This window comes from Nannospalax galili, unplaced genomic scaffold, assembly GCF_000622305.1.
Source record: "Nannospalax galili isolate Female #2095 unplaced genomic scaffold, S.galili_v1.0 scaffold107, whole genome shotgun sequence".
NCBI classification, from domain to species: domain Eukaryota; kingdom Metazoa; phylum Chordata; class Mammalia; order Rodentia; family Spalacidae; genus Nannospalax; species Nannospalax galili.
This window is the reverse complement of record NW_008358490.1, coordinates 1,147,028-1,174,640: the sequence shown is the minus strand read 5'-3', so window position 1 is coordinate 1,174,640 and position 27,613 is coordinate 1,147,028. Positions and strand designations below refer to the sequence as shown.

The 27,613-nt window shown below is 50.5% G+C and overlaps 1 protein-coding gene across 3 annotated transcripts in view; it reads right to left on the bottom strand.

Moving 5' to 3' along the window:
* Positions 1-27,613, bottom strand: part of Itpk1 (inositol-tetrakisphosphate 1-kinase) — a 147,460-nt gene that overhangs the window by 56,241 nt on the left and 63,606 nt on the right. For 2 of the 3 annotated variants that reach the window (XM_008821715.2, XM_008821716.2), the window contains exon 3: positions 8,817-8,942. The exons of the other annotated variant lie outside the window; for it this stretch is intronic. In XM_008821715.2, the coding sequence (XP_008819937.1) occupies positions 8,817-8,942 (126 nt within the window). The remainder of the gene's footprint in view (positions 1-8,816; positions 8,943-27,613) is intronic. 3 annotated transcript variants of the gene reach the window in all.

The window sequence follows — 27,613 nt, the reverse complement described above, 5'->3', positions numbered from 1 at the left end:
CACACACACACACACACACACACACACACCCACACACACACCACACACACACACACCCACACACACACCCACACCCACACCCACACACACACACACACACACGGAAGGGCTCAGAGGATCTCCTCTGACCATTCTTAGAGGACCAAGGGCAGCAGAGGGCCAGCTTCATCCTTGGCTTGATGTGATGTGAGGTCACTCTCAGCTTCACAGGGCCAAGCAACCTCCTGGGTGGCAGAGACAACTCAGCTTACAGCATCCAACATAAGCTAGGAGCCTGGAGACAGGCACCTCTCTGCTGCAAGCATAGCCATGAAAAGAAGCCCAGAAGACGAAGTCCTCTTGGACTGGGATCCCATCCCTAAGGCCAGAGAGCAGAACCCCTGAGGCCTTGGCAGCCATGCTCATGAACAGAACTGGTTTTCCCAATCCCATGCTCTCAGGGAAACTGAAGTTTTCTCTTATGAAGCACAGTGGGGGCTGGAGAGATAGTTCAGTGGTTAAAAGCACCTAATGCTTTTGCCGAGGATTTAAGTTCAGTTCCCAGCACCTGTGAGCTGCTGCTCATAACTGTCTCCAGCTCCAGCTCCAGGGGATCTGATGTCCTCTTCTGGCCTCTGTGGACACTGCACTCACATGCACAGACCCACAGATAGACATATAATTAAAAATAAACTCTTTTTTAAGAAGCACAGTGGTGCCTAGCCAGGGTGACACTCTCACTAGGCCCCTGGCAGTACCTCGAGGCATGGTTGGTTCTTACAACAAGGACTGTTTTGGGGGTATGACTGAATCTAGCTGACAAAGATCAGACAGGTCGCTAAACATCCTGGGTAGCACAGGGCAGGTCCTGGCAACACAGAATTATCCAGACCCAGATGTTAGTGGTGCTGCTGCTGAGAAAGCCTAAGAAAACTGACACAAAAGCTCTTTCTACAACTTTGAAAAATATTTTGTTGTGGTTTGCTTGTTTTTGAGACAGGCTCCCTAAGTCGCCAGGGCTAGCCTTGAGCTCAAAATTTTTCTTCTTCAGTCTCCCAAGTGCTGGGATTACAACTACGCATGTACAACTAGGGCTGGCAGAAAATATATGAAGAAACATTCCTTTTGGCCAGCTATGGTGGCACACACCTTTAGACCTAGCACTTGGGAGGCAGAGGCAAGTGGATCTCTATGAGTTCAAGGTGAGCCTGGTCTACATACTGAGTATCAGGAAACATCCCTTTCACTTGTTTATTTGATCTGAGACACAATCTCAAACAGGCCAGGCTGGCTGCAAACTCACTATATCACTAAGGATGATCTTTACCGATTTTTCTGCCTCCACCTCACAAGTGCTGGGAACACCATCAGGCTCAGCTCTAATAAATACCTGTATTTCTAAAATTCAATATGCCCCAACCCCTGAGGTATATATGGACTGGCAGTGTTTTACACAGGAGCCTAGGCAAATGTATGGGCTCAGGGCTTAGACTTCATAGCACCCTCCACAGCCACCCCACTAACCTGTCTATACAATGTCCAACACCAATCCTGGGCAGATATGGGATGGCAGGGTCTGCATCTTCTTTCTAGAGGGAAAAGTGCCTATCACCAGCCAAAGGCACTAAGTGGTACTCCCTCCTTGATAGAAACAGCAATGCCCAGTCCCCACTGCCTGGCTCAGTGTCTATACACAATGGGCAGATTGTGTGGCCATCTCTACCATGGGAGGACTGACCTTGTGACCCAGAGCAGCAATCATCTCGAGGCTGACCTCATGGTTACCCTAGTACTGAGTCTGCTCTTCTGGGACTGGGATGTGGCCAGCTCTGAGTCCCTTGGCTTCTACTAGCCTATGTTTCATCAGTACATGGCATCGGCTGGGTCAGAGACTAGGCAATGGACCTCTTCCTCAGTGACCCTGAGCCACTAACCTTTAGCCAACAGGAAGCACAGGGTAAGGATGCCCACTGGCTATTGTCTAAAGAAAGCCATTCAGACACATGTAAAACGATTGTAAGCTACAATCCTGGCCCTGCTGCTTCTAAATGACTCTGGGCAGGTGACTATTCCCTTAGGCCTTGCTCTTCTTGCCTGAAAAATGGGTAACTATTTCCATTGCCTCAAGGACTGAGATAGGACTAACTAGCAAGAAATGAGCAGGGCCCAGGCAGTGTGGTCACGTGGTACATGCCTAGCCAAACTCAGCCTCCGCCATAGATCTAGTTATAATACAAATCCTTCACTAGATTCCATACTCTGACTCTGACCCCAGCAGCCTACACACAAACCAACAGAAGCTCACTTAGGCTGTGTTACCCAACTTCTCATGGGTTTGATGTTGGCTTCCTAATTGGGTTGGAAGGCCCAGAACAATGAAGCCTTTGTCTTTCTGCCTTCCTCCTCATTCCTCCAGCACAGCACAGACCCTCCACTGGTGGCTGCTCAATGCTAGAGGCTGGCAGGTTTGACCCAGTGTTAGCAGCGCTGCTGCATCTATACCTGAGGGGCAGACAGGACTGAACTGTGGGCTGGGAAATAACGGCCCCACCTAGGGTAGCTGTTTTAGAAGACAGGGCTGATTCCAAGGTCTTAAGACCAATCAGCAAGTTCTCTATGCTGCAAGCAGGACAACCTGGGTAGGTGTGGACTGGCTGGTGAGTGGCAGAGGCAGAGATAACAGCCAAGTCTCTCTGACCACCTCCCCTCCTCTGACCTTGCCTTTTAAGCTAAGCAAGCCCACATTTCCCATCCCTCTCACAGGTATGCCTCCCACTGGGGACACTTTAATAATTGTTACATCATTGACTCCAATTACAACTGAGAGCTCACAAGTTGACTGGGGCCACAGATAAGGCTGGAAAAAGTAATGCTACTGCCCTGTAGCAATACTGTCATCAGCAACACGGCTTGGTGCACCAAAGTGTCAAGGGGTCTGTATATACTACCACATCCCAGACAACATCTGGGAGAGTGGCCAGTGCAGGCACGCACACACATGCACACAGCATGCACACACAGCCCTCATTCTGTGCTGTTCCAAGCACACAGCATATATTCATTTGTTTAATGCTTACAAAAACCTGTAGGGTATTTTAATTTTTAAAGAGAAACAAGAGTCCTGTGCTGAACTCACTCCCTTCCTTGCAGGGAGAGCCTACTCTGCTGACAGCTACAGTGGGTCATGGCCAGAAGTGAAGAGTGTGGTTAAAAGGCCATGTCACTTCGGGGCTGACTCTGAACTAACATGATCTTTACCATCTTCTCATCCCTCTGCCATAGTCACTCATCAGGGGCTACTCTACCACCCCAGGTCCCCCACACCCAAGAGAGTAGCAGCCAGTCTTCTAAGGCTTTGAGGCTTAGGGAGCAGTTGATGGCTTGGGTGGCAGCCAGGCCTCTCCCAACCAGCTAGCAGGAAAAGTCTTGAACACCATGCTCTCTGCCAACCTCCAGAGGAAGCCCAGCCTGCAATTCCATTTGGAGGCAGTTCACACCCTCCTACCTGAGTTCAGACACACCTGCTTCCTGTCTTCTGGCTAGGGGATACTACAAAATGCCTAAATGCCTTGCCCTTCCAGTTAGTACAGGATGGAGAATCAAGGCACGGGGTGAGAGGTGAACTTATTCCTGCACTCTAAGGGTAAGTGAAGTGCTCCCTCTCTAGACTCTCTTAATACACTAAAGGCCCACAGGAGGTACAGTGGCTTTGTCCAGTCCCAGCAGTTGAAGGAGGGGCCGCTGGTCTACAGAACACTTGGGGCTGAGGATGAGGTTCCACTGGGCATCCAGGGTACATACTCTCTCCAATCCAGATGCCCAGGCTCTGGTGACTAGCCTGCTCAGTTTACCTTGCAATGGCAATGCCCCTTCTGAGCAGGGCCTCTCTCTCTCTCTGCCGACTAGCCTGATCCTACCACCATCATCTTGCTCTTGGATCTCTCTGCAGAAGAAAGTACAAGCTCCACAGCCTGGCCCAAAACCACCCTGAGCTCTGGCCCTGCCACCCCATGCTCCAGCCTACTGACTCCTGGGAACATCCCCACTCACACACCTAGGCAGTATCACCTGCCCCCTGAGCCCTCCTGGCCTTCTCTTTCTCTGCTCCTAGTCACCAACCACAGTCACATACTCTACCCACCACTGACCCACAGATTGACCCAACATAAGGCCAGCCCCCTACACATGTCTCTACTGTCAAACACATAGGCATATTTTTAATGTACCAGGCACTGAGGGCAGCAGTTGTAACACAGGTCCTGGGAGCAGGTGCCCCAGGAAGAGACAACAGTGAGAGACCCTGCCTCAAAAAGTAGCCTTCATACTCATGTACACATATATGCACTCATCCCTGTACACATGAGTTCAAGCTTACACACAAAAGATGGGGAGAAAGAATCAGTTTACATTTAAGCCTCCTTCTAACCTCAATCAGGGAAAACCTTGGAAAAAGCCACTTGTCTGGTGGGTCACAACCTGCACACTCCTAGAGCAATTCTGGAGCCCCAAGGAACAGCAGAAGAAAGCCACTGGCTCTACCCCTGTGGCCATAATAAACAGGTGGCACCAAAAGTGACAAGAGAGAAAGTTCATATTGCTCCCTCGAGGAAGTGGCCAGGAGGCCCCTGGGTCCCTGTGTACCAGCCACACCCAGCCCCACTGGCCCAGGAAGGCAGGGCCCTGGGGGACCTTTGCCCAGGTCTGTACACTGATAACCAAGTCTTAGGCAGCAGGCAGAGGCGCCAGGCTGTTGGTTCCACATAACCCTTGGAGCAGAAGGAACAACTGAATCATCCCATTGATTCTCCACTGTGAGGCTAATCCCAAAAGAAAGCCAGCTGGGACTGTCTCTGTGACAACCAGCTTGCATGACCTGCACTGTGCACAAGGGCCTCACTCTCCAACTTGCCCACCTAGACACCAGGAAGCTGGTCTTGGCTCCGAACCTCCCTGCCTGGAGACCAAAGGATCTTGGGAACATCTATAGTGCAATGCTCTGGGACCATGAGGAATGTCTTCCGAACTCATCACTCCCCACATATGAACCCACAGCCTTCCCTGAGGACCTGAAAACAGCAGAGCCCTTTGAGGAAGAGCCCCTCTACTCTGCTCTACTGTTTACTACATTTAAGATACAAGAAGGAGCCAGGCGTGGTGGCGCACGCCTTTAATCCTAGTACTTGGGAGGCAGACGCAGGCGAATCTTTGTGAGTTCGAGGCCAGCCTGGTCTACATAGTGAGTTCCAGGACAGCTGGGGCTACAGGGAGACCCTGTCTCAAAGAGAAAAAAAAAAAAAAAAGATACAAGAAGGGCTGCTCTGCAAACCAGACCCTGGGCTCTGCTTCTTGCTCCTGAGCTCCTGAAATCAATGTGCCTGACCATGGCATTCCTCCCAGGGCCCAAACCATGCCAATGTCTTCTTGTTAGTGTCCGAAAGATAAAATTAAACAAGAATTTGGAAATGAAGGGCATAGTCAAGGTCAAGCGTCAGCCCCCAGGTCCATGTGGCCTAGCTCTGAACTTGCACCTCTCTCAGGGGGAGATGACAAGATCAGAACTGACAGCCCCCAGTGCTACCCCAGGATCTAACCTTTGGCCTTCATCCAGAGTTCCTCAACCTGTTCCTAGACCTGGGTCACTGTCACCTTCCTTCCACCCCCTTCCACACACACACACACACACACACACACACACGCACGCACACACACACACTTGCTGCCTCTGAAGAATATAGCCTTGCATTCTTTCCCCAAAGGTTTGCTCTCTTTACCAGGAAGACATGTCCTGATTTTATCAGGTATCTGGCCTCTCACTGAAACAAAGTGTGATGAAAATGTTGCCCAGAGGTACCTGGCTAGAAGGTTATCAAGAGGCCACCACCCCAGACCAGGGGCCAGTTCAAGGATCCAGCCAAGACCCTCTCCAGGAAACATACCCAGTAGCTAGCAGTCTTAGGCTACAGGTCCCATGTCCCCCAGGCATGTGTTCTGGAATGTTCTTTCCTGCTGCACCCAGAACAGTTCTGGTGCTGCTCAGCAGTCACCTGGGCTGAAGGCTCTGTGTATCTGAGGCAGCGACAGCACCAGGGGGCACTGAGCTAACTACTGACCAGACTGTGCCTTTACTGAAGGATAGGAGAGGGAGTGAGCAGAAATGCGGCAACAGGAAGACAACGGACGGTCTGCCGCATCCACTCCTCACAGCTGCTGCCCACCCCAGGAATAAGGTACCATCTTGATAACAAATTTCCATGGCCCATGGACTTAGAGGTTGGATCGACCTCCCAGGTGCTTTGACTCCAGAGTCCTTCTGATCTAACTCAAGAGGTAGGAAGGCAGGGGAGCAAGGTCCACTCAGTGATGGTTCCAATTCCACTTAATCACTTTCTATCTGTAGAGGCTTGAAAGAGCTACCCAACCTCCTATATTTGTTTCCTCCTCTTGAGGGAGTCAGGCTACTTTGTTGCTCCATGAGCAAATGGGTTGATTTTTTATTTAAAAAAAATTTTTTTTTTTAATTTTATGTGTATGCATGTATTGCCTGCATGTAGGTAAGTGCACCCGTGCCATGCAATGCCCATGGAGGACAGAAGAGGCTGTCTGATCCCCTGGAACTGGAGTTACAGACAGTTGTTAGCAGCCATGTGGGTGCTGGGATTCAAACCCGGGTCTTCTGCAAGAACAGTCAGTGTTCTTAACTGCTGAGCCATCTCTCTCCAGTCCCTGGGTTGATATTTATAAACTACTTCAGACCAAGAGGTCAGCATAGAGTGTCCCTGAATATCTCCTGCTGGAGTCTCCTTACTCTCCTTACACATGGCCGGGCTTTCCCAAATAGAGTTCAGCAGGGTCCCTGCAAGGTGTGGGCACCATCCTCCGTAGGTCTGACTAGCAGACATGGCTGCCTCAAGGGTCTGTTAAGGTGCCCAGGCTCCACTACCTCCCGAGAGAGCATCCATCACCAAGGAACTACAGGCACAGCAATTAGACACTTGGAGGCTTCCTAAAGAACATAAGGTGTGAGGGAGCAGCAGAGACTCAGAGGTGAGGATGGCTGCTGCCTCACTGACTGCCCATAGCACTTGCAATGCTAGATGGTGATGGAGACAGAGGCCGGAGAGCAGTGTAGAAGCCACCACTGTGGAATGAGCAGTGGGTTCCCTGAGAAAGTCAGCAGTGAGCCCTGGCTTGCCATGCCACACAGGCTCCTGAACCTCAGTTTTCTGGTTATAAAACGTGGCTGGCGGGGCTGAAGAGATGGCTCAGCAGTTAAGAGCACTGACTGCTCTTGCAGAGGACCCGGGTTCGATTCCCAGCAAGAGATGTCAGAGGATAAGAACACTGACTGTTCTTGATAAGAACACTGACTGTTCTTGTAGAAGACCGGGGTTTGAATGCCAGCACCCACATGGCAGCTAGCAACCTCCATAACTCCAGTTCCAGGGGCAGTCTCTTCTGTCCTCTGCAGGCATTGCACAACACGGGTGCACTTACATGCAGGCCAATACACTCATACACATAAAATAAAAATAATAAATATTTTTTTAAAAAACAAAAACAAAAAAACGAGGCTGGCAAATCCTGGCCTGGGGGGTCGTAAAAATGATATGGGCTCAGGTTGGTTGCTTTTCAGGCAAGGCCATGGAGTGGAAGCTGGTTAGGCAAACCATTCACTGGGTGCCTTGTCTCCCTCCCACGCAGGGCCTGAAGAGCTCCTGCACACAGCAGAACCTCAGTGAGTATGCATGCCACATACCTTCAGTGACTGCCCTCCAGTGCTTAGCACGGGGAGCACTTTCCATCACTGCCCACCTGCTCTTCCCTGCAGCCTAGGCTTCTCTGCAACTGGCACCCATTTTACAAACAAGAAAACTGAGACTCCATGAGGTGGTGGAGGATCACAACCCACCTTTCCACAGCCTCAGCTTGTGAGAGGACAAGGCCCAGCAACTGACAGGGGCGTTATGCAGAGGTCCAAGAGGGCATTGAATGGAGACAATCCCTACCCTACTCTGGCCACCCCCAGGACACAGAGGGCCAGGGGTAGCTGAAACTGGCAGGAAGGGGGACTCCTTGGCAGGGGTTTTCCAGGAAGTGGATGAGGGCCACGGGGAACTTGGGAGCTGAGGCCACCAATCCTGAACACGTGGCAGAGAGGAACGCTGTCAGCAGGATAGCTGCTGTGTGACAAGAGCCCCTTTGTCCTGACAGAGAAACGGATGTGTAACCTCCAATTACCACACATGAAAAGTGCTAGTTCAAGCACCCCTGTGCCCTGGGGAAGCCCGGGAACAGTCACCATTTCGGCTGCATTTTTGCTGATAATATGACTTTGCTTCATGACCTCCCGAACTGCTTTCCAGAGGAAAGTATCATGTCTGTCCACAGAAGAGGACACTCAGGGCAAGTGAACAGTGGTGACAGCAGCAGCTACCGCCCTGTGTGAAAATCCCAAGGCGGGGGGCAGAACACCAGGGATCAGGACCTGGAGCTGCTAGGGAAATGGGTGGGGAGCAGGGAACAGCCCACAGACCTGTGACAAATGTCAAGCCGTGCTTGAGAAAGGCATATAGAGTGGCAGCATGTCCACCAAGACAGGACACAGTTTAAAGGCCCCTGGGGGACCTTGATCCTTCCAGCTGACCAGGAGCTGGGTCTAACCAGGTGATACCAAGCCTAGGTTACACTCAAAACTGAGACCTGGCTTGCAGCAAAGCACTTGCCCACAAAACCACAGCTCACCAGCGGCAGAGTCACTTATGCAGATGCCACAGCTCTAAGCTGGACACAGCCACCCTGGGCCTTCCCTCCAGTCAGGTGTCACCATCCTCACTCACTTGAAACCTGTGCACCAGTTCCAGGGACTGGCTGTCATTCTGGTCGGCCTCGAGGATGACATCGGTCAGCTTGTGGATGATGACGTCAAGGGGGCCCTGCTCCTCGATTGGCCGGTTGAGGTTCAGCTGTGAGAACACACCAAGAACAGGTTCAGTACCTGAGTCCACACCCCTTCCAATGCCCATCTTGGATCCACTGTCAGAGGAAAAGAGACTGGACCTATAGGACAAGAGCCTGAGGGCCCCACTGCTCATCACTCCTAGGAACTCTGAGGGCAGACCCTCACTTGTATTTCTGGTCCCCAAGCCCTATGCCACCCAAAGGCAGGAAACATACAAGCAAGGAATGCTGTAAAATAGCTGTAGGGAGAAAATATTCATCTAACACATCTCATCTGCCCAACAACCTAGGGATGTTAAGGCCCAGAGAGGTTAGGTAAAATGACTCTTCACTTAGATCAAGCTTTAATCTAAGCAGAGACTTGTCCATGAGACTATGAAGTCCAGGTGAAGTGGTGGTTCTTGGCAAATGGAGGAGTTGCTACCTTAAGAAACCAGGCACTAGCACCCAACCCTGAAACCTGGGCTTGCCACTGACAGTAGAGAAGTACAAGATTGTCTATGGTCAGTTGAGCACTGCATACATGGCTCCCCTGGGGAATGTGTTTGTTTTTTCAAGAACATGGGGTTGGGAAGATCAAGCCCCAGGGGAGCCAGAGTGGCCACCTGACAGCATCACCTGACCCTAAGCCAAGAGCACCCACCAACAGCCAGGACAGCCTGACACCAGGCTTCCTGACCTGCCAGAGGTCTGCTGTTGGCATATAGTCACCATCACCTGTGAGGCCAGTCTCTTAGAGGCAAGTGGCTCCAGCCAGGGACCTGGTTGACCCCCACAAAGCCTCAACAAGGTCAGAGAAGGTCACAAGCCCCATCCCTATCTCCTACCCCACCCCACCCTCAAGTACAGCTCCCTCCAGGATTAAAGGCTATGTCTATGTCATTCATGGCACAGTACAGCTATAAATGGTGGCTCTGCAGAGATGCCAGGCTAATAACATAAAAGCTTGCTTTCTTTTATTCCCAACCACAGTGGGAAAGGATTTCACAAATGAAGCAAATAAGGACAGACTTTAAAACCTGCCTAGGATTTGAACAGGAGGGCTCAACTTGGATGCAAACTGGGACCTAACGCAACTGCTCTGTCCTCTAAACCTACCCTCCATCTTCTGCCCTGTGTCCACTCTGTGCCCTAGTTATATCCCTGAGAGTCACAACCATATACCTGTTGTCCTCTAGGACCAGTAGAAGACAGGAGGAAAGATGGGTCAGGACATTGCTGTCCCCACCTGGTCCTCCCATACTTTCAGTCCTCCTGATGATTCTGCACAGCCCTTCTCCCAAGACTACCAGCTATCTGTGGTTCCAGCTCCATTTTTGGTTCCCCTGTCCCAGCAGACCTAGGGTAGTAACAATTCATCACCCTTGTTCACAAGTGCTATTCTGTCTTGTTGGCCCCAAAGGCCTTGCCCACACCTGTCAATGGACAGTCCCTTATTTTAACTCTTTTCTGATAAGCCTTTGGAATGTGCCAGCTCTTTCCTGCTGATGTCCTTAACTCTACTTTTTATGGTCTGCCAGGAAAGATGTTAAAGGGTCACCCCTATTTAAAGGAAAAAAAAAAAAATCCCAGAGACCTCGCAATAAGAAATTACCAAAGATTATGCCTCCCTCCCATGGTGACATACTTGTGTACAAAACAAAACAAATACAGCCGAGACGCCAGGGAAGAAAGAGAAGGGGTCGGACCCAAGTGTCTGTTGTTTGAAATAGGGTCTGGATGGCCTCAAAGTTGAGGTGATCACCCTGCCTCTGTCTCCCGACTGTCTTCTGAGATCTCACAGTAAGGCCAAGAGCTGAGGACCTCCCAGGACCAAGACACCAAGAACCCAAGAAGGAAAAAGGGTCAACCAAGCCATATAGCTCAAAGTGGATGAAAAAGCAACACCACTCCATGTCCGCCCCGGGCCGCTGCACCCGCCCCCCATCTGCATTTGTCATGCTCCTGGTCTCCATTTCCACTGGGGAACTGCGAGGGCCTATCTGGCTCTGTCTGCTGATTCCTTATTACAGTCCCATCCAGCGCCAGCAGATTTTGAAGAAGTGGAGAAGCTGACAAGAAAGGAGCCATTCAAGGCACCTTGGGCATCCTGCTGGGTTTCTCTATGACAGACACCACAAACTGAAAGCCAATATTTCAGACCATGACAGTTACCAAGAGAGAACTGGGTCCCTAGAGTGACGCTAGGCACATTCTCCAAGGCTGGTTCCCAAATCTCCAGTTCTCCTTGTGGAATGGAGGGACAGAAACCAGCCAGACAAAGGCCAGAGGTCCCCTGAGGATCAGAGAAGGAGGTGGGCATCAGTCTGAGGCCCGTAGACCTGACAACCAGGGGCTGTTTGGAAAATAAGCTCCCTGTGTTCCTGGCTGCTCTGCTGAAGGTAAACAGTTGAGTCTGGAAGCCAGCCACCTTCCTCTGTGTATTTTCCAAGCATTTCTATGCCAGCAAAGCCCTCTCATAAGATCAGCAATGCAGGATACACATCGGGCCTGGGGGCTCTCCACTCTGCAGTACAGCTACCTCCTGCCACAGCATCTTTCCTTTAATTTTCTTTTTGGCTTTATAAAACAGGATCCCAGCACTCAAGAGGCAGAGACAGGGGAATTTCTATGAGTTCAAGGCCAGCCTGGTCTATATAGTGAGTTGCAGGCCAGCTGGGGCTACAGGGAGACTCTGTTTCAAAAAGACCAAAAATAAATAAAATAAAACAGGATCCCACTGTATATCACAGGCTGGCCTTGAACTTCCAGCCATCCTCCCAATTCTGCCCTATATTCCATGGTCACAAGTGTGTGCCACCACATCTAGCCAGGCATGGTGGTGCATGTCTGTAGTCCCAGCACTCGGGAGGCAGAGGCAGGAGGATCTCTGTGAGTTCAAGGCCAACCTGGTCTACCTAGTGAGTTCCAGGCCAGCTGGGGCTACAGGGAGACCCTGTTTCAAAAAGACCAAAAAAAAAACAAAAACAAAACAAACTAGTGTGTGCCACCACATCTGGTCCTACAGTAGCATCTCTGTATGGCACTTTTCCATTTTTCCTCAAGTGGCCAGACAAACCAAGATCACTCTGAAGGGGTCCACTCCCCTGAAAATGTCTCAAAGAAGCCTCAGTCTCTCCTGACTGGCTTGAAAGGAGATGAGCCTCATTAGAAGTCTTAACACGACAGGAGAGAAGGGCTCCTGAGACCAGATGCCACAGAGGGGACACCAGAAAGGAGGGACCCTTAGGAGAGGGTACATCACAGAAGAGGAGACAGTCGGGAGGGGGCCGTAAGGAAGGGATGCTTCAGAAGAGCAGTACAGCCAAAGCGTGAGCTCCCAGATGTGGCCTGGGGCATCAAAGAACTCAATGCATATTGGCCATTCTGTTTTTCTGACCACTCTGCTCCCAGGAAAGAACATTCCCGGGGACTCGTTCTTTCCTTGGAAGGGGTCTGATTTGTCCCTCTCAGTGAGTGTTAAGAGCATCTCAATGAAAGGGCTGTCCATTGAGGCCAGAAGAGGTCTGTGGGTGCTCCGTTACCAAGTCACACTGTCCTATGAGGCCAGCACTGGACACTGTTCATGCAGTGCACAGGGTTCAGAGAACAAGAGGCCACTGTTTCCTTCAGAGACAAAGGCAGCAAGGCTTACAGGGTGTGGAGGGGCCGGGGCAGGGAGGAGATGGGACAAAGCCTACAAATCCCAGTGGCCCAAGAGTCACCTCTGACTTCCAAAACAACAATAATTAACATAATGTGCCCTACATGGTAACCGAGCCAAGCTACACCTGCTTTGAGTTAGGCCCCAATACTGTCCCCCCATAGCAGCACCTGGAACCAGGCAGGGATGTGAGCAAAGCAGACCAACACATTGCTTCTGTGCAGCCAAGATCATCTAACTATACTCTGCCTCAGTTTCCCCATCCCTACAATGAGGGTGCTATTAACACTTCCCCATACTGCTCAGGGTTGTGATGAGTCCCAGAGCACCAACTTTTCACAATCTTCCTTGCCCCAAACAAGAATTCATAGGTCCCTTATCTAACCCAGGCCCCCCAGAACCCTTGGTGTGTGCCCCAGAACCACCCCCTTATTTCCCATTGCATGGCCATTCCTTTAACCCACTGCTTCCCAGAGCACAGACAACTCTCTCCCACCCCCATCTTGTGGGCTGCTCATCCATTTTGGCCCTTCAGGGTCCTTCACTGCAAAGCATGTGGCACCACAGCAGCCCCCTAGATAGCCCAAATAGCTGCAATTGACTTCAAAGCTCAAAGGCTAAGGATGGATTGGAGTCAGACAACGGCAAGGACTGGCCTTCATGGCCACCACCTTCTCAGGGCCCCTATTGCCTAAAGAAGCCTCACTATTCTTCACCACCCATAGCTCCTGCACACCTGCTCAGGTCCTGCCCTGAACACTTCACACACAGGGACTCATAAATTATCATGTCAATCTGAGGCAGGGCCCTCAAGACAGGAACAGAGTGGTCAAAGGATGCACTGAGGTCACACAGCTTCATGCCCACATTAACAGTACCTTGCCATTGAGTATGGTACACTCAATAAACGTCAGCTGTAGTATCTCCCTCTCCTTACTGTTTGTATTATGATTTGACCAATGTGAACCCTCTGGTGGCAGCAAGTCACAAGAGTTCAACATAGGCCAGAACTTGATTTCTGCAAAGCCCGGGTACTAGTACTAGCTAGTTCACACTGGCAGCCCCAAAAGCATGGGCTGCCACACCTCAGCTCGCTGTGGTTATTAGTGGCAGCTACTATCCACAAAGTGCTTACTACGTACTACATGCTGTGCTCATAACAAGGGCTGACCATATGGGCACAGATGAAGACACTGAGTCACAGAGAGTTCTCGTGACATACCCAAGGGCATGGAGTTTCATGGCACGGAAACCCAGGTTTCTTTCCGGCTGACACCAGACAACTGCTGTTCATACCAAAGGACATCCCAGGTACCTGGGGTTTCCTTCCCCTTTCTTCCCTGCATGCCACCCATGGAGTGGTGTGTTTTCAGCTGCAGCTTCAAATGGAAGCCACTGCATCAAAGTTTTGCCTCAGCCAAGGCTGAGTGGGACAAATGGCCCAGATGAAAGGCCTAATGTATGTCTGCATGCCCTCTGAGAGTTCTGGGATCCGGTCAGAAGGAACAGTCCTGAGGTTGCAGCCTTGCAGGCAGAAGTAGGTCTCTGATCTGGGCCTTTGATGGATGGACCCCAGAAGGCAGTAGGGCCTCCCTGTGGACAAAGGCAGGCTCAGGGAAGACATGGAGGCTTCCTACATGAGCACCTAGCTCCCCAAAGGAGTGTCATGTGTCCCTCAATGAGGTCTGTACTGATCATCCCAATGGCCTCTGCCCCAGATCAGAGGAGGCTGGTGCCCGTACTCCCTGACCCAGTTCCCCAGTAACTGTTCCCAGGGACTTTGGTAATGGGACTAAGCACCTACTCAAGTAAGGCAGAAAAGCTGGGACCATTTCACCCCAGAGAAGGGCTAAGATAAAGGGCCCAATGACAGCAGTGGCACCATTTGGAAAATTATGAACCAACTTTATTCAAGTACAGAGCCATCCACAAGCACAGCTCCTTAAGAAAGGGATTGAAGGGGCTAGAGAGATGGTTCAGTGATTAAGAGCACTGGCTGCTCTTGCAGAGGACCTCAGTTCAATTCCCAGCATCTATATGGCCGCTAACAACCATCTGTAACTCCAGTTCCAGGGGAATCTGAGGCTCTTTTCTGACCTCTGAGGGTATTGCACGACACATGTGCATTTACATACATGCAGGCAATACATTCATATACATAAAATAAAAATAACAAATAAGCTGGGCGTGGTGGCGCATACCTTTAATCCCAGCACTTGGGAGGCAGAGGCAGGTGGATCTCTGTGAGTTCGAGGCCAGCCTGGTCTACATAGTGAGTTCCAGGCCAGCTACAGGGAAACCCTGTCTCAAAAAGACCAAAATAATAATAATAATGATGATAATAATAATAAATATTTTTTTTTTAAAAAAAGAAAGGAGCCGGGCATGGTGGCACATGTCTGTAGTCCCAGCACTTGGGAGGCAGAAACAGGCGGATCTCTGTGAGTTCAAGGTCAGCCTGGTCTACATAGTGAGTTCCAGGACAGGTGGGGCTACAGGGAGACCCTGCTTCAAAAAGACCAAAAAAAAAAAAAAAAAAGGAACTGAGCAGCTAGGAAGACAGCTCAATCTGTAAAGTGGCTGCCACACAGCATGAGGCCCTGAGTTTAAATCCCCAGCATCCATGTAAAAGCCAGGCACAGCAGCACACATCTGCAACCCCAGCACTGAAGGTGGGGGCTGTGGGCAGACAGGTGAATTCCCGCAGCTCACTGGCCAGCCAGCTGAGCCGAATTGATGAGCCCCAGGTTTGGTCACTGAGGAAGACACCTGAAGTCAACCTCTGGCTTCCACATGCACAAACACACATGTGCACATATACCTGTACACACACCCACTCAAACACAGACATGCTCCACAGACAGGGAGTTAGGGAGAGGTACATGATTGCTTTTGCAGTCTCAGGAGCTTCAAAAGTCCAGTACCTGAAGGCCAAGTTCAAGGGCAGACTGAAAGGCTAAACACCCATGCCCTCTGGCTCATAAAGCCCACTCCTAGATGTCTAAGGGTCCACATGGGCAAGTGTGAAGGCCCAGAACACCTGTGAAAACATGGGGACTGGCTGCAAGGTGATGGGCATGCCCACCTCAAGGGGACATTCAGAAGCCAACAAGACAGCAGCAAAAGAGTCCCAACGGATGGAGGCATTTGCTGTGGAAAACTGAGGAAACAAAGCGAGACCTAGGAGGGCACAGCCATGCTTTTCTGGACACAGGACAGCACAGTGCTCCCTGGCAAGAGATTGAATTGTGAGTGGAGGGCTCGAGGGCGGGGGGGGGGGTCCTGCTTTCCTACTGGCACTAGCCCAGTGACCCTGGAGACAAAACTGCACACTGAGTGTTCCTGGTAAACAGGCCCTACTGGCCCTATGACACGTAGCAAAAGTGAGGAGAAGTCAGTGTCTCAGCCCCCAGGACTTCAGGTCATCTGACAACACAGAACTACATGTCTACCTGACCCATATGACAGGAAGTCCCTAACCCATTTCTTCCTTCATTTGTTGAGATGAAAGTAGTGTGAAATGTTAGCAGATGGCCCCTTAGGGTTTGGATGGGCTTTTTGTTAAGCTATTATTTGGTATCTGGATGAAATATAGGAACAGGGATTTACCCTGTAAGAGGAAGAATACTTGTTGAGCTCTTAGGATCCTGAAGTGAAACCTTCAACGAGTCACACCATGAACTTGGCTGTTCTCCAGGACCCAGGAAAGCTGCCAAAAGTCCCCTCCACCTACCCACCAGTGCCTCGACTGTGGGTGCCTTGCCCAAGTGTGCTGCTCATCTTGTCACTGTCCACAGTGGTGCCCTTGGGCCCAAGACAGCATGATGGGAAGTAAACCCTCCCTCTGTCGCCAGGCAGTCTCTTCCTGTCCTGAAGGGAAACACATACAGACAAGCAAATAAAGAAAGCAGGCGAGAGCTGGCAGATGCGGACTCATATTTAGGGGGGGTCACCGGCCATATCACAAAGTCAGCTGTCCTCTGAGTGTGTAGGGGAGGCTGAGGCCAAAGAAGAGGCTTCCGGGTTGCTCTTGCTTCAGCTCTTGGCCAATTCTCCTCTTCCTCAACCATCCCAGGCATGAGGCACCCCTCCCACACAGAAGAGCACCAAGGGCTCAGACAGCAGGGCCAAGTATCTGGTTGCAGAAGTCTGGAGAGGGTACATCCCATACCCCCCAACCTGCTTCCTCATCTATAAAGTGAGGGTAAGGAAACACCCTTCCCACAGCCACTACCAGAATATGCCAAAGGTCCAGATACCAGGCCATGCCAGTCCGCCACACAGATGTCAGTGGCAGAGATTTCATTCGTGATCAAGCGAGGCTGAATTTTCTCTAGCTTCAATTTAATCCTTGGCCTTGTTGGCAGTCTGCCAGGACGGTTCAAGTAATCCTTTCTTCAGTGCTACGGGAGCTTTGCCCCATACCAGGTGCTGAACTGAACAAATCATACATTATTATTTCCCCTAATCTCCCTGTCTGGAACAGTTGGTGTCTGGTAACCATTTAGAAGTACAGTGAGGAAGGTCTAGAAGACAGAACAATGAGTTCAGGTTGGACAACCAGTAAGTGAGGAGGGACAGCCAACCTCCAGTTCTATCCCTGTGCTCCAGAACAGTTTCAAGGCCCTCTACTTTATTCAGAGGGAACAGCTGCCAAAGACACTTTCGCTGGAAGTGACGGCAGTGATATAGCCCAAGGTTATGTCTGAGATAGTTCTTGCCAACCATCAGATCATCTGCCTAGGCAGTTCCACCAGTCTTACAGCACTAGATGGAAGGCGGTTTGGAAACCCCAGGGGGAGATCTCTAGCAGAACACCCAATCACCGTCAGGAAGCACAGGAGCCCCTCCCTCCCTCTGTGGAAGTATCCCCAAGCATGTACAGCACTGGGACTCTGGGTTTCTCCATCCTGCTGGCAGCCAACATGTTGAGTATTATTTATAATCACCAAAAATTAATAAATCAAATCCACCTAGAATGGATGCAGTGGGATACCAGGCTGCTATGGAAAAGCTCAGGAAGTGAACAGGTGCAGTGTGTGAGGGCAGGAAGAGGCTACAGAGATTTGCTTGTCTATGTCCACAGCATCTCGGTACACTCTAAAGGACTGATGAGCGTGGCAGCCTTCCCAGGGGAGAGGAACAAGGGGGCCCTACAGGGCCAAGTGAGAGGGAGTCTTCTCACGATGTGCTACTTGGAGTTTCAAACCTGTGGCTTGTCTTACTTCTTTGATGTTCTTAGGTTACCAGGTAAGTGCTATGTAAGAACAGGTTTAGAGGCAGGAAGTCCTGGGTTCAAATTCAGCCAGTAGCTAACATACACTGAGTATCTGCTTTATGCTAGGCCCACTTATAAGCACTGCACATGAATTACTGCATTCATGAGTCAGGGTATCTCTCAATAGGACCCCATGCCAGTGGTAGCCTTTGGATTCCAGTTGCTGGGACTGGGAATGATGAAGGAGGGCAGGCAGTTATAGGGAGTGACTTTCAGCCCATCCATGTCTGTTTCCTCAATCTGTCCGATGGAGTCCTGGCACCCACTCCTGTATTCCGCCTTGGAGGATACAATATTGGCAGAGCTTCAGCAGCAAGCCAGCCCAAAGCAAGCCCTCAGGAGGCCCCACCAAGGAGGATGCCAGTCCTTGTGTCCCAGGGCTTCTCTGCACTCAGTCTCCCTAGCACTTCATCAGTCTCAGTTCTTGGGGGAGCTGCCACTTCCAATGCCAAACAGGAAGTGTCTTTCAGGTAGCTTCAGGGGCCCAGGCACAATGCCAGCTCCCATACACCCCCAATCTCCTACTTCAGAGGGACTGACGTGGCCTGGCCTGACCAAGTGTGCCCACTGTGAGCTGCAGAAAGCCTTCTTTTCTGTGCTTTTGCAACCTCTCCAAGGTCAGGACTGTGTCCTGTTCCTTTCTGTAGCTCTGCATGACCTGGCAGTGCCTGCTTGTGCTGGGGCAGCAGACCTCACTGAGTGAGACCTTGGGACTGGAGAGATTCAGAACATCAACCCACCTACCCACTCATCAGTCCAGCCACCCTTCCATACAGCAGGTACTGGGCACTTACACAAGCACCACTGTAAGCAAATGCTATCCCATCTTGCACTGAGAAAATGAAGGCCAAGGGAGATTACATCGTTCCTAAAATGTTGGTGTGAGGAAAGGGCAGGCCCAAATGTCTTCTGACCACGAATTCTCACCCATTCCCTTTCTTCCAGCCCTACCTTACTGACCTTCTGCAAACATTCTCTCTATAACTCTTCCAGGTCTGGCCTTCTTATGCCAGCCTTTGGGGAGTTGGGGGTGGGAGGAATGCTCCATGGGGCCCACCAGAGAAGTAACCAGTCAACAAATTTTGCAAATCCCAAGTGGCCCAGGAGTAAGCTGTAGACCCTAACCTAGCAGGGTTAAAGTCTAGGAATTCCTGGGCTACAGACATAGAGTCACTCAGTTCTAGCCCTAGGACCCAGCCCTTACATAGAAGACATGGCCATGAGACAATCAAGAGGTCCAGAGACTTTCTATAGCTGTGTTCACAGCCACACTTTACAGCCATGACCCTGAAGGCTAAAGGTGCCATGGCTCCAACAAAGACAGAAGCAGCAGAGGGAGGAGCTGCCAGCCCTTGGTCACACGCCCAGCTTCCTGGCCTAAGTCTTGTCCCTCCAAGCAGGCCAGGGGCATCTGGGAACCCTGCCTCTCAGTCTCTATCTAGATTGGACAGTCCCACACACATACAGAGAAGGGCAACAGATGAGCAATCAGCACTCCCCAAAGTATCAGCCTCCTGTCTACATCTGACATGCACAAAGTAAATGCATGAGCCTTGGCAAGGTGTGCATTTCTGAGCTCAGGGCCACATGAGCTCAGAATGAGCCATATGAACCCCATCCCCTATAGGACCGCCCACTTTCCTTGCATTTCCCACTGCAGAACTTCAGTGAGGATGGAGGGCCCAGATCCCAACTGCCCTCTCATAGGCAAACTGAAGGGTGCAGAGCTTGTTACATCCCCCATTTAACTGCCCACCCTCTTCAGCCTCCTACAAACCACTACTCACTCTAGCTCACTAGGAGGTATAGGGACTAAAGTCGAAGGAGCAGCAGGTACACGTTTACACTCAGCAAAGCGGACTAGAGAATGCGCATAAAAATGAAGTGGAAAGGTGGCCTGCGTCCACCTGAGAAACGCCAGCAGCCCCCTCCTTGCTTCTGCCCTTGATCTAGAATTTACATAAAAGAAACCAATGCTCCTCCACAAATCACCCGCAAGAGATGGGTCTTCACTGTGCTCTATTTTTCCTGAACACTTATACTGCTTTGTGGGGCTGCTTTGTGCTGGCCTTGCTCAAGTACTCAAGACAACGGGGGAGGACAGCAGTCAAGGCCCCTGCTCTCAAAACCCTAGATCCTGGCCAGGGGAGGTGAAAAACAAAGAAAGAAATACATTAAAGTCAGGGGCCATCAATGATCATGGCATCAGAGAGCTCAGTGGGAAGAGTGGACGCTCATCACAGAGGTCTGATACAAGTGCTGGCTCCACAAAAACAGTATGTTGAAGTCTAACCTTCAGTACCCTAGAATGTGACTTTTTCTGGAACAAGGTCACTGCATCTATAATTGATCAAAATGACATCAGACTGGAGTGGACTGGACCCTCAATCCAAAAGGATAGCTGTTCTTTGTCAAAAGAGACATTTGGACATTTGTTCACAGGGAGAACACTGAGTGACAGCAAAGGCAGAGATCAGAGTCATACATCTACAATCAGAGCTCAGAGGCTTCAGGACAGGCCTAAGGCAGATTCTCCCTTGCAGTTCAGGAGAAAGCACTATCTGCACCTTGACCTCAGAGATGGCCTTCAGAACTATGAGACGTTCCATTTCTATTGTATAAGCTGCTGACACTGTGGCACTTTGTCCCAGCAAGCAAATATAGGTCCATGTAAGGATCTCTTTTGAGTGAGACCTGAAGAGAAGGACCCAGGAGAGACCAGGGTACCTCTGGGTGTCTGGAGAGCAGGGTGGGCGTGGGGATAGAGGGAGAGGGAAGAGTGGGGCATGTAGTGCAGAAGCTCAGAGCTGAGAAGGTATGATTAGAAGCTGGTTGGCCAAGCATGATGGCACACAACTATAAGCCTAACACCTGGGAAGCTAAGGCAGGAGTATTTCCTCAAATTTGAGGCCAGACAGTTCTATATAGTGAGACCTTGTCTCAAAAAATCAAAAAGTAGGCTAACAAAATGGTTCAGCAGGTAAAAGCACTTCCTACACAAATCTGATGTTCTGAGTCTGATCCCCAGAACTCACATGATAGAAGGTGTGATCTGACTCCTGAAAGTTGTCCTCTGATCTCTACATATGCATTGTGACTATGTTCACACACACATAATAAATAAAATAAAATTTCTTTAATTAAAAAATATTTATGGCCGGGTGTGGTGGTGCATGCCTTTAATCCCAGCGCTCGGGAAGCAGAGGCAGGCAGATCTCTGTGAGTTCAAGGCCAGCCTACATAGTGAGTTCCAGGACAGCTGGAGCCACAGGGAGACCCTGTCTCAAAAAGACCAAAAAATAAAATATTTGTAAGTTGGTATTCCAAGTGTGATGGGAAAACCCCGGTGCCTTAGCAGGGGCTTACACACTCCCTGTTCCCTTTAAAGGGGTCACCCTGGAGGCTACATAAGCCAACACACGAGCTGTGTCAGCACTGTGTTTCATGTAATTCATAAGCACACAATACACAGCAGCTATCATTTTTACGGCCCTGTGGAACACAGGGTTCAGATAAGAACTTCAAAACCATGATGCTCCGAGGGCAGCAGTGGGCAGAGGGCCCTGGCATCAGCTCTCTGTGTGAACCTAGGACATCACCTTCCCTATCTGCAGCCTGAGGTCTGGCTCCAAGGAGCTGGTGGCATGAGAACAGCTACCCACCCCCAACTGGATCCCCACTTCAAGCTCCTCCCTCCTCCTTTGCCCTGGCTTCAGGCCCAGGATGTTTTTCTGTACTGACAAGGAAAACCATCTCGGTGTCTCAATGCTTCCTTTATCTCCATGTTCCTCCCAGAAGGGCAACTGGCAGTCCCTACCACAAGTGGCTGAGAATTCTCCAAGCCCAAAATACTCTCTTGCATCCTCTTTAACAATAAATAAGGAAGGAAAACTTCTAAGTTCTACAAAGCCTACACAGACTCCTTCTTAAGCCCTAAGGTGCCATTCTTTCTCTAGTCATTTCTTTCCAGTCCAAAGAGAACATTCTTTGAGGCAGTTTCCAGCCTGCTTTTTGACATACCATTAAGGAGTATTAATGGTCTCCTTTAACAGGCTTAGGGCACTGGAGACAAGCAATGCTGAAACCCTGCCCCACTCACTTGGGAGAACTCCAAAGAATGAAGCTTTATTCATAGAACTTCAGGACCCAATGAACCACATGTCCCCTGCCTACGCCCCATCTTGAGGAGGGGGGAATCCCTGTGGACCACACACATGCTGTGCTGGAGGAGCAGCTTGATATCCTTGAATATCTTCCAATTAGCCACGTCCTAGAGGACGTGTGTCAGCCTGGCTCTAGCTGTGACCTTGGCAAGTCGCTAAGATTCATGGAGAGGAGGGTGTATGCTGTACAGTGCATGCTACATCTCTGAGATGCTGCTTTGAAGCTCAGGGCAGTGGGTGACAGAGGTCAGCAAAAACTGTGTACCCTGGGAAGTCAGTCCCTCCCTCTGGGAGTAAACTTGGGACTCTGGGCAAAGGGCCTGGAAGGTTCTATCTCCCTGGGCATCAATGTGAGTCAATAAGGCTTTGACACAGAGACAATGACAGCAGTCATGCCCATGCCCTGGACCAGCACAAATGAGGCCAGGCTTGAGGTTCTCCAGGTCTACAAATGACATCCACGTAGTCAACTTGCAGAGTCCTAGTTTATGCTCAGAGGACTGTGACTATGTGTCACTTGTCATCACAGTAACCACAGAATTGAGCGTAGGACCTTGGTGATCTCACCAAGCCTAGGGAGAGAAGGGAACAGAATGGAGGGGTTTCTCAAGGTCTGACACAGAGTTAAACTAACTGCACCAGTTGAGCAGTACCTCATAGTGACTGGGAGAAATACAACAGAACCTATGGGCCTTGCTTTGATTACAAAGAGGAGAAAAAGTGCTCTCTTCACAGGTTTACCTCTCTTCACAGGGTGACTTCTCTTCAGAGCAGACATCTTCCAACATCCCAGGTACAGAAAGAAAACTGGTGAGTAGTGAGGGGCCACCAGGAGAGGGAGGCCCAGAGCAGGACTGCTACAGGAGCCAAGCAGGGCCCTCTTGCTGGGAAACCAGGGAGTGTGCTATGTCAAGACCAGGTCAACCATCACATAAGAGGCCTGGGTCGGATATGGGGGAAATATCTGAGGAATATGATGGCCTGCAGGAGCCAGGGAGAGGAGGACCCTCAGGCAGCCAGGATGAATCTGGAACAAGGACAGTTTAACAGAAGGGGAAGAAACAGAAAGTGACATACAGCATCCTCATGACCAGAACCATGGATGGGGACAGAGTGAGGAGGGGCCCACAGGACTTGCTCTAGTCAAGGGGTAGGGATGGAGTCTAGCTCCTGGTCTCTCTCCAAAGTCAGGGCTGGAAGAGAAGGGTTGTGTTCTCATGCTGGGGTCTCAGATCTCCATCCAAATATGAGGCCCCAAATCAATTTACTACTCCCCACTGAGACCCCAATTCCTGACCTGATGCCTTCCTCCCATGGCCCTTCTCAGGATTCTGCCCCAGCACACTAGAATGAACTAGGAGGTAGCTTCAGCCACATACCACCTGCAGCAACCAGGGGTTCCTATGGCAACCACCCTCCAGGGTCCTGTAGAAGCAAGAGAACTGTCAGAAGCCCCCATCAAGGGCAAAGCCAACACATTCACTGGGATGTAAAGAGGTTCCCAAGTCTCTCGGTTCAGACTCAGAAATGCTCTTCCCCCAAACTCCTTCTCTCTGGGGACCCTACAGGCCTCCTCAGGAGCTAACCCTGCTCTTCTGCCCACTTCCCACCTTTACATACTCATCTATCAACAGGCTTGTAGGAGCCCTCCCCAATGGTAGAAACTGAGGCTCCCTCACGGCTGGCCATCTGGGGGTGCTGCACTTTCCCCTGGAGGGCAGGGCCTGTAACCTGGGTGCCTTGGGACTCTGCATGTCCTGCAAGAGGTGGGGACTCAGGGAACATCTGTGCTGACTGAGTAGACAGGACCCACCAAGAAGAGTCAAGAAGAAATGAGATGGGAACCAGAGCGGTAGACTCCCAGGGTGGATAAGCAAGTCATACTGGCAGCAGAGATGGTTGGCATGGCCCCAACACACATTGGTAGTTGGCAGCACCAGGGCACAGGGACTTGCACTACTGGGCCCAGACTCCAGAGCTCCCACTACTGCAACGTCCTAGCCTTCATCACCTCAGCCTGGCAAGCTTCCCCCAGGCAGCTCTATACCAGGCACTGACAGGCCTATTCCCTGGTCACCTGAAGCCTTCAGCCCAGTTCTGTGGCACGTGTTCACCTCTTTTTTTACAGTGGCCTACTCTCCTCTGTCCTCTGTCTCCTTTGAAATGAACTCATTGACTCATTGGCCTCTGATTTGGGAGAGACCTTGGTCACATTGTGTCAGTGTCTCATTCACACACAGAAACTCCACAGCTAGCATTCTCTCCACAGCTAGTACACATCATGGCAATGGGGAGGGTCCTTTTGAGCAGACATGGTAGGCCACTGGGGCAGAAGCAGATGGCACAAGGGTGTGGTAAGAACATAACAGTTACTCAAGCTGGGGTCAAGTCCACTCAGAGGAAGTGGTAGGAGGGTTAAACCCAAAGTAGGCCACCCCCTCCATTTACTACAGGTGGGTACAACTAAACATATACACCAGAAAGTTCCAAATAAATAGCACAGACACTATGGAAATTCTGCATATGGAGTCAGGGGGAATAGGAGGTCAACAGGTAGTCAACAGAGGTTGTGTTGCCTGGGAAACAGGAGGAGGGATTCACCAGAACACCAGAATCCCACATGGGCATTCCTGACCCTGCTCAATGGGAAGTAGTGGTCTACACGGCACATCCAATGCTGTCCAGGGTGGCAACAGACACAACCGACCTAAGCCAGGTGCCTTGCAGTAACACATACTACTAACCCTGCTTGGCACCAGGGGACAGCAGAGGCAGGATGCAGCTCACCTGAGGTGGCCTACTGCCAAAGCCTCCCCTTCAATTACTGACCCGGTTGTTTCCTTGAAGAAATCAGAAGACAGGACCCAGAAGGCCAGCACCTTTGAGTATGGTCTGACCAGCAGTCTGAAGAGGCATGTGGGTAGTGGGCTTGGACATCCCAGACAAGGTGGTGGGAAGTGGGTGTGTGGTACCAAGCAGCCTCTTAGGATATCTGAATTGAAGGTTTCTCCTTCCCAAGGAGCATCCTTAGAGTCTAGAAACAAGCAGCTGTGGTGGGGGTTGTTCACCAAGCCCAAGCCGACCCCTACCCAAGATAGAGCAGCAACTGTGAGTCAATGAACCTGCCCCTCCCAGGGGTACTCATGACCAGAGAGCTGTGGGAGCAGATGACACAATCATGCAATCACTACAGGGAGTGGTCATTCCTCTCCCAGGAAGCCTACACTGATCTGGAATGGTCAGGGACCAGGATGGCTTATCTAAGACAGTATAAGAAGAACTGCAGGATTTTCTCAAAGTTCAAGACAAGACCAAAGACGGAGAAAACAAAGGAAACTGCCTTAGGCTACAGACACCAGCTCCTTTCATACCAACATAACCAAAATAAAAAGTGACTTCTTCCAAGATGCTGGCCCTCCAGATCTATCACTGCTGGCAACAACCTCCCTATGCTCCCCTCCAACTACCATCCTCCAGCTTTCTGAAAGCCCCCTGTGGCTTATGACTCATCAGACTCAGCCCTGAACCAGCTGAGGGCTCTCCTCAGGAACACTGCCACTCTGGGATCATCACCAACAAAAGGATGCCTTCTCTCCCACTCAACTCAATATCCAGGCAAGCAGGCAGGTGGGCGGGGGCTGGGGATGCTAAGAAAAATCTCCCAGGGAAGAGCTGGGGAGGGCTGAAAGACACTGGTAGCCATATGGCGCCAAGAGAGACCTGTCTGTTGCTATAGGGTGGGAGTCCCAATACCTCATAACTGTTAGGGTGCTGGCAAAGCCTCAGAACATGCGGTGCCTCCTGTTGGCAATGGCCCCACAAATCTGTAATGCTTTTTTATAATGATCTCCATTTGCAGAGGAGCCTGCAGGGCCGGGCTACTGGACAAGGGGGTCCTGAAGGCTGTAGCCCTACTCCTTGGATTGTTCCTGCTCTGGGTCAAGCCAGTCTCAATTCCTGGGAGCTACAGAAGAAACCCTGGACTACAGCAAACCTCCCGGCCACCTGCTTGATCCAGTAATAAAGCCATCCCCACCTGCCTTGCAGTGCTGACAGAAGACCAGTACTTCTTTGAGGAGGACATCAGATCCACCTGCATGCTTGGGTTGGGCAGGGGAATATTCATCTTTCTTTCAGAGCTGACTGTAAGCCAAACTCACACTGACTTCTATTGAAAATTCAGTTTACTAACAATTATTAAAGGTATTTCTAGACCTATGGAGGGCCTCCCTGTAAAAAGGAAATGACAAGTCAGAGGCTAAAGGCCAACAAGGTTTCAGGTCCTGACTCCAGGCCCAAGTAGCCTAGCCCAAAATTACCTTCTGTGCCCACTTGAGCAATCATCTGCAAGGTCATCTAGTTCTTAGTCCACCTCCTCCCCATAAAAGCCCAAGGCCAGGCTGATACTCAATGCAGAGTTGAGATTCAAACCCGGCTTCAAAGGGAGCAGATTGGAACTCAAGCCACAGTGGACTGAGGCAGTGCTTTTCTCTGCTAGCCTGGGGTTTAGCCATGCAGCCTCCTCCTGAGTTGCTAGACAGACTGTCATGCCACTAGAAGGAAATACTGCTTTAAAAAATTGTCTTTTGGGGCTTGGAGAGATGGCCCAGCAGTTAAGAACACTGACTGTTTTTGTAGAAGACCAGGGTTCGAATCCTAGCACCCACATGGCAGCTAAGAACTGTCCATTAACTCCACTTCCTGGGGATCTGACAGCCTCTTCTGACTTCTGCGGCACTGCACGACATGGGTGTACTTAATCTACATGCAGGCAATACACACATGCACATAAAAATAATAAAAAAAAAAATTTTTTAAAAGCTGTCTTTTGGGGGGTTAGAGAGATGGCTCAGGGGTTAAGAGCACTGGCTGCTTTTGCAGAGGACCTGGGTTTGATTCCTAGCACCCACAGGCAGTTAACAACTGTCCATAATTCCAGTTCCAGGGGATCCAATGCCCTCTTCTGACCTCCACGGGCATTGCACAACACGGGTGCACTTACATACATGCAGGCAATATACTCAGACACATAAAATCAAAAAATGGCTCAGCGGTTAAGGACACTGGTTGTTCTTACAGAAGACCTGGGTTCAAATCCCAGCACCCACATGGCAGCTAACAACTATCCATAACTTCAGTCCCAGGGGATCCGACAGCCTCTTCTGACCTCTGGGGCATTGCATGACAAGGGTGCACTTACCCATATGCAGGCAATACACATATACACATAAAATAAAAATAATAAATAGGGGGCTGTAGAGATGGCTCAGTGGTTAAGAACACTGGTTGTTCTTGCAGAAGACCTGGGTTTGAATCCCAGCACCCACATGGCAGCTAACAACTGTCTGTAACTCCAGTCCCAGGGGATCAGACAGCCTCTTCTGACCTCCGCAGGCACTGCATGACACAGGTGCACTTACCAACATACAAGGCAATACACACATACACATAAAAATAATAAAATTTAAAAAATAATAGTCTTCACTTGGGAGGCAGAGGTAGGCAGATCTGAGTTCAAGGCCAGCCTGGTCTACATAGTGAGTTCCAGGACAGCTGGGGCTACAGGGAGATCCTGTCTCAAAAAGACCAAAA